The sequence below is a fragment of the Leucoraja erinacea genome, chromosome 19 (genome assembly GCF_028641065.1).
Source record: "Leucoraja erinacea ecotype New England chromosome 19, Leri_hhj_1, whole genome shotgun sequence".
Classification (NCBI taxonomy): Eukaryota; Metazoa; Chordata; class Chondrichthyes; order Rajiformes; family Rajidae; genus Leucoraja; species Leucoraja erinaceus.
This window is the reverse complement of record NC_073395.1, coordinates 4372057-4391032: the sequence shown is the minus strand read 5'-3', so window position 1 is coordinate 4391032 and position 18976 is coordinate 4372057. Positions and strand designations below refer to the sequence as shown.

The following is an 18976-nucleotide window of genomic DNA, read 5'->3' as shown; positions in this document are numbered from 1 at the left end:
AGGTTGGTCAATGTAAATTTCATGTGATTAATTATACAAATCATTAATATTTTCTTTGTACTCTGCACACTAATTTCTCTGACAGGCTAATGTGGATTAACTGCAGAAGAATGATAATTCAAAGTACCCGAAAAATAATTAATGTGTGAAACCTAATAAAAAATCAAGCTGAAATATTATACAGACACATTTATAAACAATAAATATTTGAATGTCGTCCTGCTACCTTAGATGGCTTGGTGCCCGTCTGAATCCAATGGAACGGTGCTCTCTATCAATGACAGAGGCAGCAGGTGTCCATGAAGATGGATGGTCATGATGTTACATAGAAGCATAGACAATAGGTGCAGGAGTAGGCCATTCGGCCCTTCGAGCCAGCACTGCCATTGAATATGATCATGGCTGATCATCCAACTCAGTATCCTGTCCCTGCCTTCTCTCCATACTCCCTGATCCCTTTAGCCACAAGGGCCACATCTAACTCCCTCTTAAATATAGCCAATGAACTGTGGCCTCAACTACCTTCTGTGGCAGAGAATTCCAGAGATTCACCACTCTCTGTGTGAAAAATGTTTTCCTCATCTCGGTCCTAAAAGACTTCCGCCTTATCCTCAAACTGTGACCCCTTGTTCTGGGCTTCCCCAACATCGGGAACAATCTTCCTGCATCTAGCCTGTCCAACCCCTTAAGAATTTTGTAAGTTTCTATAAGATCCCCCCTCAATCTCCTAAATTCTAGCGAGTACAAGCCGAGTCTATCCAGTCTTCCTTCATATGAAAGTCCTGACATCCCAGGAATCAGTCTGGTGAACCTTCTCTGTACTCCCTCTATGGCAAGAATGTCTTTCCTCAGGTTAGGAGACCAAAACTGTACGCAATACTCCAGGTGTGGTCTCACCAAGACCCTGTACAACTGCAGTAGAACCTCCCTGCTCCTAGACTCAAATCCTTTTGTTTTCCCTTTGGAGGGCATGCTTCTACTGACTGTGTTCCACCATAAAGTGCTGCAGTGCGGAAATGCAGGATAAAGGTATAACAGCAGCCTTATTGCTTTGAGAGCCGGTGAGAGTGTGGGTAGGCAGGGGTGAGATGAGAAGGTGTTGGAGAAATGCTGACATCCTGCGGTGAGAGTGAGGGAGGGGGGAAGGGAAAGCACAGTCATACTCTTCAGGGTCAGTGGGATTCAGGGGACCAAGCCAATGATGGAGCATGGATGTACTGTGACCTAAGTCGTACATCCTTCGTGTCCATGTTCAAGTTCATGTGTCCCTGTATAGGACAATGAAATTCTTGCTTTGCTTCGGCACACAGAACATAGTAGGCATTGACTACAAAACAGATCAGTGTGTCCATATACCATGATATAAATATATACATACATGAATAAATAAACTGATAAAGTGCAAATAACAGATAATGGGTTATTAATGATCAGAGTTTTGTCCGAGCCAGGTTTAATAGCCTAATGGCTGTGGGGAAGTAGCTATTCCTGAACCTGGTTGTTGCAGTCTTCAGGGTGCTGTAGAAAGTAGCAGGGAGATGAGTGTGTGGCCAGGATGGTGTGGGTCTTTGATGATGTGTGTGCCAAATGTGATGAACACGTACTGCCTGTCCACCCTCTTCTTACTGAACGCTTCCATGTTCTCTCTCTCACATTTGCTCCCTGCTCTGGTAGAACAGTAATCTGTTCCCTGATGGAGACCAGTTTGTCGTTGGATGGCAACAAAGGGTCTGTTTCTGGACAAGGATGATGACTTCATGGGTGACTCCCTTCTGTGACTGAGAAAGACCAAGTTATTCATGAGTAGCATTCCCCCGTCCCTTACCTAACTACAGTCAGCTTCTGGATTCCTGATCAAACATGCTTTGAATGTATTCAATCTCATTGCATCTGGAGATGTCCAATTGCTCGCAATGTACGTACACTCTGTATTGAGTGCTGTATTTGAAATGGCTTTCTTATCTGAATAGTTCAGTGCAAATGTCTGTGGACAATTTAATATGTAACGAGCACCCTGCACCAATGAATCAACTGCAAAATGTAATTCATAAGATCTATTTAACAAATGATAAGCATTCTCTTTAGCCCTGCAGAAAATGGAAGATTTCTTACAGATAGGTCCTGCAATCCAATCATCTCTGCACTAAATACTGCCTGGTTCCATTGGATTTTAGAAGCTATGTGTAAAAGACCAAAGACACTGTAAAAAATAGGCCTGGTATTGTCTCCTTTATATAATACATTCTAATAGCTTTCTATTACCAGAAGATACGAATTTCATTCCATTTGTCAGGAATCCCTGCATCCAGTGGTGCTACCATGCAACGTCAGTTAATAGTGTTCTAATTTTCATTACAGGCTTTACCATACGTTGCTCTTCTGATAGTAATGCTGTTTTTCATCTATGCCGTGATAGGAATGCAGGTAAGAGATCTTTTATCATTTAGGAACTAGCTCCTTTTAAACACTTAACTATATTTACATAGAGACCGGGAGGTCTATATTCAATGTGTATTTTGACACTGGTCTCATGTTAGGTTATACCTGTTATTAATGTAACTCTCCCTATGTATCAATACCATTGTTATGTTTATCATTATTTTGCTGTTTTTTATGTTTTATTTTTGTTTATTTTGGAAAAAAACACAATAAAAAGATTTTAAGAGAAAGAAAGGAACTAGTTTGTTATATATCATTAAGAGATATATAATGAATACATAGCAACAAATGCATATCATTACAGTAGCCTTGCAGCACTTATTTAGATTAATGTTTAGCACACATGGCACTGAATGCTGATGATTTATTCAATATAGTTACAAATATTATGGGACTTAATAAATTGCATAGAATTAATGAGTGGTGCTTTTGCTGCGGATGCAATTGGGCATGCCTATCTTTCTCCAGATAAATGTACAACAGATAAACCCTTTTGCCCATTAGAAGAACAATCTAAAACTATGATGCAATCAGAGATATTCTGGTAGATTTACCAAGAAATTATACATCCCCCTCCTCCCTCTAACCTTAAACCTAAGGAAGAAGTAATCCATGCATCTTGAACAACAACCAGAACAAAAAAGTCTGCATTTTATCCATTCATTGATGTTGCTCATTCACGTTAGGAAACTTGGTTTTATCCATATATCCACCTGGAAGCAACAGGAATTCAAAATGATGGCTTACATAGAGCAGCACAGCAAAGCAACAGACCATTCGGCCCACTGTGTCTGTGCTGGCCATGATGCTAATGTAAACTGATTCCATTAGCCTGTACATGGTTTATATTGCTGCATCCTTGCCTGTTCATGTGCCTGTCTAAATGTTTTTTAAATGTTGCTAACATACCTGCTTCCACCGCCTTCCAGGCATCTATCACTGTGTAAACAATCTTACCTGGCAAATCTCTATTAAACTTTCCCCCTCTCACCTTAAACTATACTCTCGACTATTTGATATTTCCACCCTGGGGGAAAAAGGCTCTAACTATGTACATTATCGATGCCTGTCATCATTTTATACACTTTAATCCCATTGCCCTCAGCCTCCAATGCTCCATAGAAAACAATCCAGGTTTGTCCAGCCTTTCCTTATACCTAATACACTCTTATCCAAGCAATATCCCAGTAAACCTATTCTGCACCCTGTCCAAAAGCCGTCACACCCTTCCTGGAATGGAGTGAACTGAATTGCACACAATATTCCAAATGTGGGCTGACTATTGCTTTCTACAGCCGCAACATGGCTTCCTGAATTTTATACTCAGATTCAGATTCAGATTCAATCTTTAGTCATTGTGCAGTGTACAGTACAGAGACAACGAAATACAGTTAGCATCTCACCCAGAAGAGTGAACATAGAATAATGAACAGTAAAATAAAATAAATATATATATATATGTACAAACAGTAGTAGTGGTGCAATTTTTCTGGGGGAAGGAGTGTCCTGGGGGGGGGGGGGTGATTGGCAATCACCAAGGTGCAGAGTTAAGTAGTGTAACAGCCGCAGGGAAGAAGCTGTTCCTGGACCTGCTGGTCCGGCAACGGAGAGACCTGTAGCGCCTCCCGGATGGTAAGAGGGTAAACAGTCCATGGTTGGGGTGAGAGCAGTCCTTGGCGATGCTGAGCGCCCTCCGCAGACAGCGCTTGCTTTGGACAGACTCAATGGAGGGGAGCGAGGAACCGGTGATGCATTGGGCAATTTTCACCACCCTCTGCAAAGCCTTCCGGTCGGAGACAGAGCAGTTGCCATACCATACTGTGATGCAGTTGGTAAGGATGCTCTCGATGGTGCAGCGGTAGATGTTCACCAGAGTCTGAGGAAACAGATGGACCTTCTTCAGTCTCCTCAGGAAGAAGAGATGCTGGTGAGCCTTCTTGATCAGAGTTGAGGTATTGTGGGTCCAAGAGAGGTCATCGGACATGTTGACCCCCAGGAACCTGAAGCTGGAAACACGTTCCACCTCCGTCCCGTTAATATGGATGGGGGCGTGCGTGCTCAATGCCCCGACCAATAAAGACAAGCATGCGGCATGCCTTCTTTACCACCTTCAACTTGCATTGCCTCTCATAGGGAACTATATCCTTGCAACCCAAGATCTTTAAGATCTTTACTGCTACAAGTCCTGTCATTGACCCTATATATATTCTCTAACATTTGACCTTCCAAAATACAGCGTCTCGCACTGAAAAAGTTACTTTTATAACTACTAAACCAGGTTCGCTTCCTAATAAACAGACACCACACAAACTGTTTGGTAGACCAGTTCAAAACTTTACTTAACATCGGCCGATGGAAGGGAGCGAGAATTCCAGCTAAGTGACCAATGTAGACACTCGACTGTCCTCGGTCCCCTTCCCTGAACAACAGAACTACATTGCATTAAATAGGTTTTTTTTGTCCCCTTAGCACATTCCACAGACATTAGTCATGGTCAGAGGTACAGGAAAAGGTTTCCACAGAATGCATCACATCAAAGGCCTTTTGTTTACATGGTACAAGATATAATAAAAACATTGGCCATTTGTTTTAGGTCATTTTATCTCCAAAGAGATCACCCTAGCTCTTTCGCTGCTTCCTCTCTGTCACTTCGCCCCTCATAAACATAGGCCATTTGGTTTATGGCATCTTACATCAAAGAGATCTCTCTAGCTTCTCCTCTCTGCTTGTCACTTGGGAGACAATGTTATAGGATTTATTATCTCACACACCGCAACCTGAGGCAAATCTAATTTGACACTAAATATAAGCTGTAAGCTAGCCCAGAAGCCAATTTAATATCTTCTTATATTTTTAACTAAAATTCGGCACTTGTCCAAATTAAACTCAATCTGCTATTTCTCTAACAACATTTCCAACAGATCTGTATCCCGTTCTATACTTTGACAACTTTTCTCACTATCCCCAACTCCACCAATTTTGATGCTGTCTTGAAACTTATTAATCAAACCACCAGTTTTGGATGAAAGTCACCAATAATAGAGGCCTGAACACTGATCCCCGCGGAACCCAGGTCACAGACCCCCCGGTCAGATAACATTCTCCTCCACTAGGCTCGGTCTTCCATGGCCAAGCTAATTTTGAATCCAATCTACCAAGTCTTTGTGGATCCTCCAGTTTAAATTCCATTTGGAATATTTTGGAGGACCAAGAACCAAGAATCCTATGCGCCTTAATCTTCTACATCGGTGTACTCTGAGGGAACTGTTAGATGCTTTCCTAAAGTCCATGTAGACAACATCCGCTGACTTTCCCTCATCAGTCATCTTCATCACGTCAAAAAATCTCAGTCGTTTGAAGACATGATCTCTCCCGCACAAAAGCCATGTTGACTACACCAAAATAGTCCATGCTTTTCCTGATATGAGTGAATCCTATTCCCGGGAATCTTATCTGGTCATTTCATTCCCACTGGTTCTTGAGCCCATCATTTCCTGATTTTTGCTATGCCCCCTCTTGAAACAAAAAGAACAACACTGCCTCTTCTCCAGTTGTCTGGGAACTCTCCTGTGGCTGATGAGGGTAAAAAGATTTCAGTCGAGGCACCAATAGTCTTCTGTCTGTGGTAGACAAAAAAAGCTGGAGAAACTCAGCGCATGAGGCAGCATCTACGGAGCGAAGGAAATAGGCAACGTTTCAGGCCGAAACCCAAGGGTTTCGGCCAGAAACGTTGCCTATTTCCTTCGCTCCATGGATGCTGCCTCACCCGCTGAGTTTCTCCAGCTTTTTTCGTCTACCTTCAATTTTCCAGCATCTGCAGTTCCTTCTTAAACAGTCTTCTGTCCGCCCTCTCCCAATAAACTGAGAGAGATCTTATCTACTTTCATGTTCTTAAAAATTGCCAACACCTCAAACTTCTTGACACCTTAATGTTTTTTTAAATACCTAACACCTTAAGCATTTTGATTTCAATAAAGCCAGGAATTTCAGCATACACTTCTCTGATCTCACTATCTATTCTCCTTGTGTTTCCCCTCCATGAACACTGATGTCTGAATGAATGAATAAGTTTATTGGCCAAGTATGTACAGATACAAGGAGTTTGCCTTGGTGCTCCGCTCACAAGTAACAACACGACATACAGTAACAATTAAGAATGACGCATCAAACATTAATAATAAAACATTACAGTTTAAACATGTGAATTAAATAAAACACCAGAGAAAAAGGAGGCTACAGAATTTTGGTTATTGAGTAGAGCTACTACTCGTGGAGAAAAGCTGTTTTTATTTCTGGCTGTGGCGGCTTTGAATGTCCGGAGTCGCCTTCTAGAGGGAAGTGATTCAAAGAGAATGTGGCCAGGGTGAGAGGGGTCAGAGATGATCTTGCCCGCTCGCTTCCTGGCCCTTGCAGTGTACAGTCCGTCAATGGGGGGGTTACAGCCAACAACCTTATACTCATTTAGTATCTCTCCCACTTCCTCAGGCTCCATCCCGAAATTCCCTCCATTGTTCTTGAGTGGTCCTACCCTCTTGTTTTTAATGTATGTATACAATAACTTGGGATTCTCCTTACCCAGTTTACCAAGAACATTTCATGGCCCCTTTTTAACCCTCCTGATTCCCTGCTACTTTTGTAATTCTCAATAGGGCTTCTCCTAAACCCAGCTTCTGTTTCTCAAACCTTAAATAAACCTTGCATATGCGCCGGTTCCTTTTTTTTTAACTAGATATACAATATTTCTTGTCACCTAAAGTTCATGAACTTTGTCATTCTTGTATTTCATTTCTCATCTCTGCATTTCTTTCTTTCTCTGAGTTGTGGTGGAAACACAAACACATTGCCTTTTGTCTTACCGATATTTCTGCCCAGGCGGTGAGAATGTTAGTATATACAGTGGTATCAATTTCAGGTGAGAGAAGGGATGATTTGTGGTGAGTTGGAGCTCAGAGGCAGGAAACATGTTCCCGCTGTTGGGGGAGTCCAGAACCAGGGGCCACACACAGTTTAAGAATAAGGGGTAAGCCATTTAGAACGGAGACGAGGAAACACTTTTTCACACAGAGAGTTGTGAGTCTGTGGAATTCTCTGCCTCAGAGGGCGGCGGAGGCCGATTCTCTGGATGCTTTCAAGAGAAAGTTAAATAAAGCTCTTAAAAATAGCAGAGTCAAGGGATATGGGGAGAAGGCAGGAACGGGGTACTGATTGTGGATGATCAGCCATGATCACATTGAATGGCGGTGCTGGCTCGAAGGGCCGAATGGCCTACTCCAGCAACTATTGCCTATAGTATCATTAATGCATGTGAATGCAGTGTTATATTTCTAGATTATGTCAACCAGGAACAAAAGTACAAGTAAATGAGATGATAATTAATATAAATGTGTTTGTTTTATTATTTTAGGTGTTTGGTAAGATTGCCATTAACGATGCCAATCACATTAACAGGAACAACAATTTCCAAACATTTCCACAAGCTGTTCTGTTGCTCTTCAGGTTTGTAACCCACTTCTACTTCTGAAGCAACCACTCAGTTAGCACTAACAAAGATTGTGGGTATTTTAATGCTGCTAATCTCTTATTGTAGACCGAGACATCCTCTCTCTGCATAAAACATGGTGAGACAAAATGGTGAGACTTTGGAGTGTAATTACTTAAGATGCATTCACTCACTGGCGAACAGTACAGTATACAGTATACAACACACATAAAACCAGTCATGATATTGAAATTAATATTCCAGGACTAGTAGGATTAATAATATCCAGGACTGAAGTCTGGTAACAGATCTTCTCTGTTTTTTTCTTGGCAGGTATGTATGTATGACTGAATGAATGAATGCATGATGAATGAATGCATGAATGAATGAATGAATTATTGAATGTATGAATGAATGTATGAATGAATGATGAATGAATGTATGAATGATGAATGAATGAATGAATGAATGAATGAATGAATGATGAATGAATGAATGAATGAATGATTGAATGAATGAATGAATGAATGATTGAATGAATGAATGATTGAATGAATGATGAATGAATGAATGAATGAATGAATGAATGAATGAATGAATGAATGAATGAATGAATGAATGATGAATGATTGAATGAATGAATGAATAAGTTTATTGACCAAGTATGTACACATACAAGGAATTTGCCTTGGTGCTCCGCTCGCAAATAACAACATGACATACAGTGACAATTAAGAATGACGCATAAAGCATTAAACATTAATAATAAAACATAATACTTTAAACATGTGAATGAAATAAAATACCAGAGCAAAAGGAGGCTACAGACTTTGGGTTATTGAGTAGAGCAACTGCTCGTGGAAAAAAAGCTACTCTCTGTCTCAGCTGTGAACCAACGGAACACATTGAATGTCTACTAAACTGTGAGTGTGGTTTTAAGTGGTTTGTGGTGTTTTATGTGGTTTTATGGTGGTTTCAACCTGCTTGAAATGGTAGGAAACTGCACTTGAATTTGGTGGCCTGCTTGAAATGGTATGAAACTGCACTTGAATTTAGTGGCCTTGCATCCTGCTTGAAATGGTATTTATAAGAGGAGAAAGGTACACAAAATTGCTGGAGAAACTCAGCGGGTGCAGCAGCATCTATGGAGCGAAGAAAATGGGCGACGTTTCGGGCCAAAACCCTTCTTTATAAGAGGAGAACCTTTTTAATGCACAAGAGTGAATTTATGGAATTCCCTGCCACAGAGGGCAGTGGAGGCCAAGTCGCTGGATGGATTTAAGAGAGAGTTAGATAGAGCTCTAGGGGCTAGTGGAGTCAAGGGATATGGGGAGAAGGCAGGCACAGGTTATTGATGGGGGACGATCAGCCATGATCACAATGAATGGCGGTGCTGGCTCAGAGGGCCAAATGGCTTCCTCCTACACCTATTTTCTATGTTTCTATCTGAGAGCGGTAAACTTTAGAATGCACTCAAAGTGAAACAGATTCATTTGTCATATTAAGAGAACTGGAAAATTATCTGAAAATAAATAAATTACAAGGATATGTGAAGATGGCAGATATGGATTATCTGGATTGCTCTTACATAAACCCAGTGAAAACATAAAAACAATGGTCCTTCTCCAATACTACAATCATTCTGTGCTTCTGTGATCTTTTGAATGAATCTTCCTCGTAGATTGATTATATCAATTTCCCAAGCCTAGCTGGAACGGCTTAATGTAAACCAGGTATGGTCTAATCAGAGTTTTGTTTGAACTGCAGATGCTGGAGAATCGAAGGTTACACAAAAAAGCTGGAGAAACTCAGCGGGTGCAGCAGCATCTATGGAGCGAAGGAAATAGGCAACGTTTTGGGCCAAAACCCTTCGGGTTTCGGCCCGAAACGTTGCCTATTTCCTTCGCTCCATAGATGCTGCTGCACCCGCTGAGTTTCTCCAGCTTTTTTGTGTAACCATGGTCTAATCAGAGTTTTGTTTGATTCAGATTATGATTTCCTTCATTTTAAAATAAGTTAACGTGCTTCTCGTGACTGCAATTTATTCCAGAACATAAAGTAGTAAAGTCAGCACAAGGTTGATTTTCCTTGTAAATTACGCTATATATCTTGAACGAATTGACTGTAAACAGTGCCTCAATACACCAGTTGGATTTGAAACAGTAGCAGCAACACCACCTGGTGGGTTTGCAAAATTCACCCATGAGAACACCACTGGCGATGCAGTTTATGGTTCAGCTCCTTTTGGACCTTGATCAACTGCAGAAATCTGGATCAAGACAGAGGTTAAATGCCACCATAGATGAACTCATCATTCAGCCCCAGAGTAATACTCTCCTGCTGAGGCTATATGCCAGCTACAATTCCCATTTGTGTAGGAAAGAACTGCAGATGCTGGTTTAAGTCGAAGGTAGACACAAAATGCTGGAGTAACTCAGCGGGACAGGCAGCATCTCTGGTGAGAAGGAATGGGTGACGTTTCAGGTCGAGACCCTTTTTCAATCTGAAGAAGGATCTCGACCCGAAACGTCACCCATTCCTTCTCACCAGAGATGCTGCCTGTCCCGCTGAGTTACTACAATAACTGTGATACCAACACTTCCCATTTGATCTCTCAGCTTTGAGCCAGGGCTGATTTAAAAACCACCAACTCAATAATGGGGTCTCTAACCTTGTGAAGAAGTTAAATCATGATAAAAAATGTATAATTAATTGTTATGAACCAGTTTTTTGTGTATAAGAAGTGTATGTGCAGTGTGTGTGGGAAGGAACTGCGGATGCTGGATCTATTTTGATAATTTTGTGTCTCGTTTAGAGACTTAGAAATAGTTCCAAATGTATTCCGTTTTTAATTGCATTTAACTTTATTTTGGCATTTGAAAGTGACTTGCGGCTTCATTTGGCCATTTGTTTAATCAACTAATTCCTCATTGATCATTGTATTTGTGAATGTCTCAACAATATTACAAGTGTTTTAAAAGATTGCTCAGTAAAATATAATTAAGAGGGGTAAAATATTCAGTCTATTTTTGTTGCACTGCCCCTAATGGTATTGCAAAGCACATTGTCAAATTAATCATATGCAATAAGCTATTAAAACATTAAAATGTTTAATTATAATATAGAGATGAAGCTTGGAGTTGCGAAGGATTGAGAAGATTTATTTAAGTTTTGGTTTGTTTTGTTATGTTTACTTTCAATCAGTTCATTGTGAACACGAGTGAATTTCAGCTGCAGTACTTTTGAGGTTTATTTTTCTGTATCTTTCAAAATAATAAGATTCCTTGCATTCCTGACAGGGTTACAGCTCATTCTCAAAATTATGTAAAACTAGAACAAGTGGGGACCCAAGGGAGGCCTGGTCCTCCAATGCAACCCATTCCCCAACGTAATATTCCACCACTCACCCATAGCTCCCGCAGGAGGCCTGGTCCCCCAACGCAACCCTTTCCCAAACACAATATTTCACCCCTCACCCGTTCCCCCAACGCAACCCATTCCCCCAACGCAATATTCCACCACTCACCCAAAGCCCCCAACTGCGCACGGGAGGCTCATTTCCCCTTATCCCCCAGAACTCCCTCCCATTCCTCTTCACCCTCCCTCTTTTTAAACCATTTAAAAAATGACTTTTCACTTTAAAAAAAACCCAATTGCACTTGCTGCCAGGACTCAGTGTCCTGTGATTTGCAACATTGTAATGGGCAGGGCCAGAAAGTTGTCAGCAGTTTATGTAAATGAGACCCCATTGTGACATCATAGCTGCTAGCTGCTAACTGCCTCTGCAACTTGAACAGATTTTTCTTAAACTGGATTTTGTAAAGTTCAAAATGTGAATACCTTGTTAAATATACCATCAATCTGAATGAAATTTGATACACCACACCACAGTACAATGAAGAGTAAGGTGTTCCAAAAATTGCAGCGCTATCGTGGACCGTTTTGGCGTAATTCAGGGCATGACTCACTCACACAGATAGACAGACACGCACGCAAACAAACAGACTCACAAACAAACAAGATGAGTTTTAGTAATATATATATATAAATATAGGTTATTGATATCATCCATTGTTTTCTAATGATACAAACTCACATAACTATCCTTAATTTTCAGATGTGCTACAGGTGAAGACTGGCAGGAGATCATGTTATCCTGTCTCCCAAGAAAACCCTGTGAAGGAGAGTCACAAGAGGAAGATTTATCCTGTGGAACCAATTTTGCTTATTTCTACTTTGTCAGTTTCTACATGCTGTGTGCCTTCTTGGTAGGTGCCAATTTGTGTTTAAAATTTAAGTGGTAGAAATATGCTGCAGGCATCAAGTGCCCTTGACAAATTAAACAGCTGCACTTTGAACATCGATTATGCTAATGTCGTAGGACAGAAATCACTCATTTGAGCGCCTTGCCTATTCATTGCTCCACTGTCATTCACCTAATTTTGGACTCTCCATCAATGATTCAAATCCATATCCACTCTTTCCTCAGGAATGCAGGTAAAATGCCATGGATCTGCCCACGTTTAACATGTTATTTCTCATGTCCTTATTTACTGCTGTTAAAAGCTGCTTCAGGGGAAATCAAATGAAACTATTATTTTATATATTTTTTTGTATGTTTCTGCCTCTTTTTCTTCACCCAGCTGTATCATTAGTGTTAAAAGTTACCGTTTTTCTTTTCTCTTATCAGTAAATCAAAGATGAGATCATTATTTGGCTATATTTACAGAGCTAGAGTTTTTGAACATTAAACAAGAAGTCTTTCTTCCTAATCCATCTCCATCACTATCTTTCTCATCGCCACCATCTCTTTCTCGCTGTCCCTCCAGCCGCTTTCACTTACAACACAAGGGGCAGAATTTGAAAGCTCCGAAAGAATCAGAAAACTCCAATAAGCCCCCACACACACAAGTGTCTTTTTCAAAATGTAAGTTATATCACAACAACGGAAGCCTGGATCGCCTCAGCGCAGACGGAGAACAAGGAGGGAAGAGACATAGACTTTAAGACTTTTCCCTCCATCGCGGTGAGGAGGTGCCTGGTGAACTCACTGTGGTGGATGTTAATTTGTGTTTATTGTGTGTTTTAATTATTTATTATTATATGTATGACTGCAGGCACGAAATTTCGTTCAGACCAAAAGGTCTGAATGACTATACAGGAATTCAAATTCAAATATATTTGCAAGCAAAAAGTTCAAATTAATTTTTTATCAAGTGCAAAGCATTTCCCTACACGATTCGCTGCCACAAGGAGTTGGGGTCCTTTTCAGCTGCGGTAGATCTCAAAGTTAGCCTCAAACAAATTGGGATTGCAGGAATCTTTGCAAACGAACATGCTGCCTGTTGCTGTTTGGCGAGAGAGAATGAGATATTGTTTGCAGTGTGGGTGAGTAACAGACTACAGGGCATTGCAAATATTCCATCGGCATAAACGTTAGTTGAAGCGGGCACTTTAACAATTGTTGGCATTGTGGTTATGCCCCAAATCTAGATGGTGGTTGTGGCTGCAGCAGATGGTTAATTTTAATGAAGACATATTTATTGAAATGCATGTAGATAGAAACAAAGCACAGGTTCACAGTACACGCTGTTGCCAGCCTGGGTCTTCTTTATTTCACAAAAGTACACTGCGCATACTCACACTTAGTCACCAGACTGATAAGATAATGAATCCTGTATCCCAGGAAAACTCTGTGAATGAGATAATGAATATATCACGACACAACTCATATCATTCTAGTACAGTTCTTAAAGTTACAGTTACCATTATATACAATATTATATACATTACACTGCTATACCCTTAAGCCCCTGTCCCACTTAGGAAACCTGAACGGAAACCTCTGGAGACTTTGCGTCCCACCTAAGGTTTCCGTGCGGTTCCCTGAGGTTGCAGGTGGTTGCCAGAGGTTGCAGGTAGTGGAAGCAGGTAGGGAGACTGACAAAAACCTTCGGGAACCTCCGGGAACCGCACGGAAACCTTGGGTGGGGCGAAAATTCTCCAGAGGTTTCCGTTCAGGTTTCCTAAGTGGGACAGGGGCATTAGAAATTAAAATTACTTGTAAATTAGACAAACAAGAATAATGTTATAAATTTAATCTGATGACTGGTTTACGCTCTCCTGAGTGGTTTTGTGGGAGTGTCAGGTTGTGGTTCTGAATGAGAGTCAAGTTCAGGATCATTTATCTTTGTCCCTAATTTCTTTGGAGATTCTGATTTTACATCTGAACTTGGAATAATACCAATGTCTGGCAGATCTGCTTCTTCGTGTATGCTCAGTCTAGTTCTGAGCCATCTTTTCATGAGCAGTTCAGCTGGCATATAGTTTGTGGTAGATTGTGGCATGGTACAATATTTCAGTAAGAAAATAGCTAGCCGCTGTGACATACTGAAATTTGAATTACCTTCAAGAACTTGTTTCTTGAGAGTTTCTTTGATTATCCTGACTGACCTTTCGGCTGCGCCATTAGATGCCAGATGGTAAGTTGTCACAAAGGTATGCTTGATACCATTTAGCTTCATGAAAGTTTGGAACGGTGCAGCACGAAATTAGGGGCCGTTGTCAGAGACAAGCCCTTCAGGTAATCCAATGACTCACAAAGACGGAAATGCGTCTATTGTTCTCTCTGTTGTTGTGTTTGTACTCGTATATACCACCTAAATTTGGGAGAGTTCATTCCAAGAGTTCTCCCGAGTTTGCCATGATTGGAACTCGGAGATTTACGGTAACGGCCACTCGTCGGTACTCGGGGCTCTCGTGGACATTTTTCAACATGTTGAAAAATCTTCACAAGTCTTCCCGTGCTCACCTGCCGTTAGCGAGTCTTCCCGAGTTCCTGCCGTTAGCGCTAAGAGCCGTCCCCGAGCTCCGATGTACCCGCTACGCTCATTCTAATGCATACCACGAGTTTGATTTTGTTTTTTAACTCGTGAGAGCTCTTGGAATGAACTCGTACTGTGGGACAGGGCTATTACTGTTGTGTTGTGGCTTTTTAAAAGTGCTGGGGTTTTTTTCTATTATGTAAATACTGATTCTGTTCTTTAGTTTAGCACAATCCGCAGGCTTTGCCACTTTCATTTCACTGCACATCTTGTATGTGGATGAGACAAATAAAGTTGACTTGGATATTGTGACTATCCAAAATTTGTACTTTTTTTTTCAGATCATTAACCTCTTTGTGGCTGTAATCATGGATAATTTTGACTATTTAACACGTGATTGGTCCATCCTTGGTCCTCATCATCTGGACGAATTTAAGAGAATTTGGGCTGAATATGACCCTGAGGCCAAGTAAGTGCTGCTGCCTGGATATCTGATCTTGAAATCATCATTGCAGATGTGCAGTTTAGTGGTGGCCGACTAGGAAAAGGGGAGATGCAGCGAGACCTGGGTGTCAAGGTACACCAGTCATTGAAAGTAGGCATGCAGGTGCAGCAGGCAGTGAAGAAAGTGAATGGTATGTTAGCTTTCATAGCAAAAGGATTTGAGTATAGGAGCAGGGAGGTTCTACTGCAGTTGTACAGGGTCTTGGTGAGACCACACCTGGAGTATTGCGTACAGTTTTGGTCTCCAAATCTGAGGAAAGGACATTATTGCCATAGAGGGAGTGCAGAGAAGGTTCACCAGACTGATTCCTGGGATGTCAGGACTGTCTTATGAAGAAAGACTGGATAGACTTGGTTTATACTCTCTAGAATTTAGGAGATTGAGAGGGGATCTTATAGAAACTTACAAAATTCTTAAGGGGTTGGACAGGCTAGATGCAGGAACATTGCTCCCGATGTTGGGGAAGTCCAGGACAAGGGGTCACAGCTTAAGGATAAGGGGGAAATCCTTTAAAACCGAGATGAGAAGAACTTTTTTCACACAGAGAGTGGTGAATCTCTGGAACTCTCTGCCGCAGAGGGTAGTCGAGGCCAGTTCATTGGCTATATTTAAGAGGGAGTTAGATGTGGCCCTTGTGGCTAAGGGGATCAGAGGGTATGGAGAGAAGGCAGGTACGGGATACTGAGTTGGATGATCAGCCATGATCATATTGAATGGCGGTGCAGGCTCGAAGGGCCGAATGGCCTACTCCTGCTCTTAATTTCTATGTTTCTATGTTTCTATGTTATGGGCCTGCCCCACTTACGCAACTTTTTTCGGCGACTTGCCAGCACCCACCATAGTCACATGTTGAAAATTCAGTGGCGACCAGAACAAGGTACGCCTCTTTGGGTGACTACTCACCCCCATACAGGCGTCGGTGACCAGCTGAGTTACTTCAAAACTTGTCTATTTTAATAAACCAGCATCTGCGCTTCCTCATTCCTATTCTTTTTCATTGTGTCCTTAGTTCTTCTTCTTATCGAGTCCACACACGAGATTAGAAGTTGTTCAGCCGGAGCTGAACGCATTTCTCGGCGTCTGCACACAATGGTGTCTGTCTTGTCGCGTCTTGTGCTTGGTGGTGGAAGTATTGGTGGAAACAGGGCCGCGATCGACGTGAACGCTCTTTCCTTGACCCCTGTCCTTAATTATCCTGAATCCACGTAATGCCCCTGCACCACTTAAGAAACCTGAACGGAAACCTGCGGAGACTTTGCGCCCCACCCAAGGTTTCCGTGCGGTTCCCGGAGGTTTTTGTCAGTCTCCCTAATGGTCGAAAGTGGTATCCGCTTCTTCTATGTTCCACCAATTATTTTAAAAAATTCCAAACCGGCCGCGACTAAAAACAGGTTGCCGTTTTAAAAATCGGTAATTTTTTAGTGGAAGCCGGTTGCGATGCTAGTTGTAGGTGGTTGCCGGAGGTTGCAGGTAGTGGAAAGTCTTACCTTGGGTGGGGCGCAAAGTCTCCAGAGGTTTCCGTTCAGGTTTCCTAAGTGGGACGATCACATTTGCAAAGAATTCTAATACATTTCTCAATCATAAAATCATGTTGATTGACTCTTCCTACTTATGTATGACGATGAAGTAATGGTTGGATGCAGTGAGTAAAAAAAAGATTTCAAATTAAAATTGAGAAAGTTCTGTGTGATATTTAGCTTCAACAAATAGGGGGTTTGTTTTAATGTTGCAGACCGATCCCTTCACTGCCCTTCACTGCTTCCAAAACACCTCCAACATCAGGGAAATCTCACTTGACTGGTGATAAAATGCAATTTTAACGTTTATTTTATGGTTAGAATAGATGAAAAGAGCTTCAAATTTTTTATTTTCGTCAATATTATCACTTCATTTGAACCTAAGCCTTCAATATCACCAGATGGAAAATTAAACATAGAAACATAGAAAATAGGTGCAGGAGTAGGCCATTCGGCCCTTCGAGCCTGCACCGCCATTCAATATGATCATGTCTGATCATCCAACTCAGTATCCTGGACTTTGTGCCTTCCCCCACAGTGGTTTCCACTGTGGGGGGATGTTTTGGTGTTGAATTCCTTCTTGAATGCTATGTTGTATTTTTATTAGTGTGCTGCAAGGACATCTGAATTTCCCCTGAATAAGGGGATTAATAAAGTCTAATCTAATCTAATCTAATCCTGTACCTGCCTTCTCTCCATACCCCCTGATCCCTTTAGCCACAAGGGCCACATCTAACTCCCTCTTAAATATAGCCAATGAACTGGCCTCAACGACCTTCTGTGGCAGAGAATTCCAGAAATTCACCACTCTCTGTGTGAAAAATGTTTTCCTCATCTCGGTCCTAAAAGATTTCCCCCTTATCCTTAAACTGTGACCCTTTGTTCTGGACTTCCCCAACATTGGGAACAATCTTCCTGCATCTAGCCTGTCCAACCCCTTAAGAATTTTGTAAGTTTCTATAAGATCCCCCCCGCAATCTTCTAAATTCTAGCGAGTACAAACCGAGTCTATCCAGTCTTTCTTCATATGAAAGTCCTGACATCCCAGGAATCAGTCTGGTGAACCTTCTCTGTACTCCCTCTATGGCAAGAATGTCTTTCCTCAGATTAGGAGACCAAAACTGTACGCAATACTCCAGGTGTGGTCTCACCAAGACCCTGTACAACTGCAGTAGAACCTCCCTGCTCCTATACTCAAATCCTTTTGCTATGAATGCTAACATAGCATAACAGTAGAAATTCCTGCACAATTCTTTGCTGATGTATTTCTAATTACTACATAAGTCTGGGCTTTGAATAAAGATCATGAACTTCCTTTACTTGTGTGGCACTTCCGTTGCCCAATGGAGGATGTAGCTCACATACTATCTGGAAGCACGCAGTAGTTCATTGCGATGTTCCATAGAAACTGCCCTAGCTGTTGGCCTTCAGTGCAGGAGGATTTGAGTTTACGAGCAAGGAGTCCTACTGCAGTTATACAGGGCTTTGGTTAGACCGCACCTGGAGTATTGTGTGCAATTTTGGTCTCCTAATTTGAGAAAGGACATTATTGCTATTGGGGTTCACCAGGTTAATTCCCGGGATGGCGGGACTGATATATGACTGTGATTTAGACAATAGACAATTGGTGCAGGACTGAGCCATTCGGCCCTTCGAGCCAGCACCGCCATTCAATGTGATCATGGCTAGAAGGATGAGAGGGTATCTTATAGAAACATATAAAATTCTTAAAGGATTGGACAGGCTAGATGCACGAAAAATGTTTCTGATGTTGGAGGAGTCCAGAACCAGGGATCACAGTTTAAGACTATTAGGACTGAGATGAGGAAAGTCTTCTTCACCCAAAGAGTTGTGAATCTGTGGAATTCTCTGCCACAGAAGGTCATGGAGGCCAATTTACTGGATGTTTTCAAGAGAGCGTTAGATTTAGCAAGGGATATGGGGAAAAAGCAGGAACGGGGTACTGATTTTAGATGATCAGCCATGATCATATTGAATGGCGGTGCTGGGTCGAAAGGCCGAATGTCCTACTCCTGCACCTATTTTTCTATGTTTCTATGGTGGATGCTGAATGGAGTCAGGCACTTTCTCATTTGATGAAAGTAAAAACTGAGGGAGGATGGTTCTGTACCTCTCTTGCCCACCACCAGCACTAACAGAGCTGCATGCAGACTGCTGGAAGTGGGATATCTGCTACCTCACTCATCCGCTT

The 18976-nt window shown here is 41.7% G+C and overlaps 1 protein-coding gene across 1 annotated transcript in view; it reads left to right on the top strand.

Moving 5' to 3' along the window:
- Nucleotides 1-18976, top strand: part of cacna1c (calcium channel, voltage-dependent, L type, alpha 1C subunit) — a 309696-nt gene that overhangs the window by 255556 nt on the left and 35164 nt on the right. Inside the window, exons 34-37 of the mRNA XM_055650124.1 lie at nt 2359-2424; nt 7844-7935; nt 12036-12186; nt 15084-15211. Coding sequence (XP_055506099.1) covers nt 2359-2424; nt 7844-7935; nt 12036-12186; nt 15084-15211 — 437 coding nt within the window. The remainder of the gene's footprint in view (nt 1-2358; nt 2425-7843; nt 7936-12035; nt 12187-15083; nt 15212-18976) is intronic.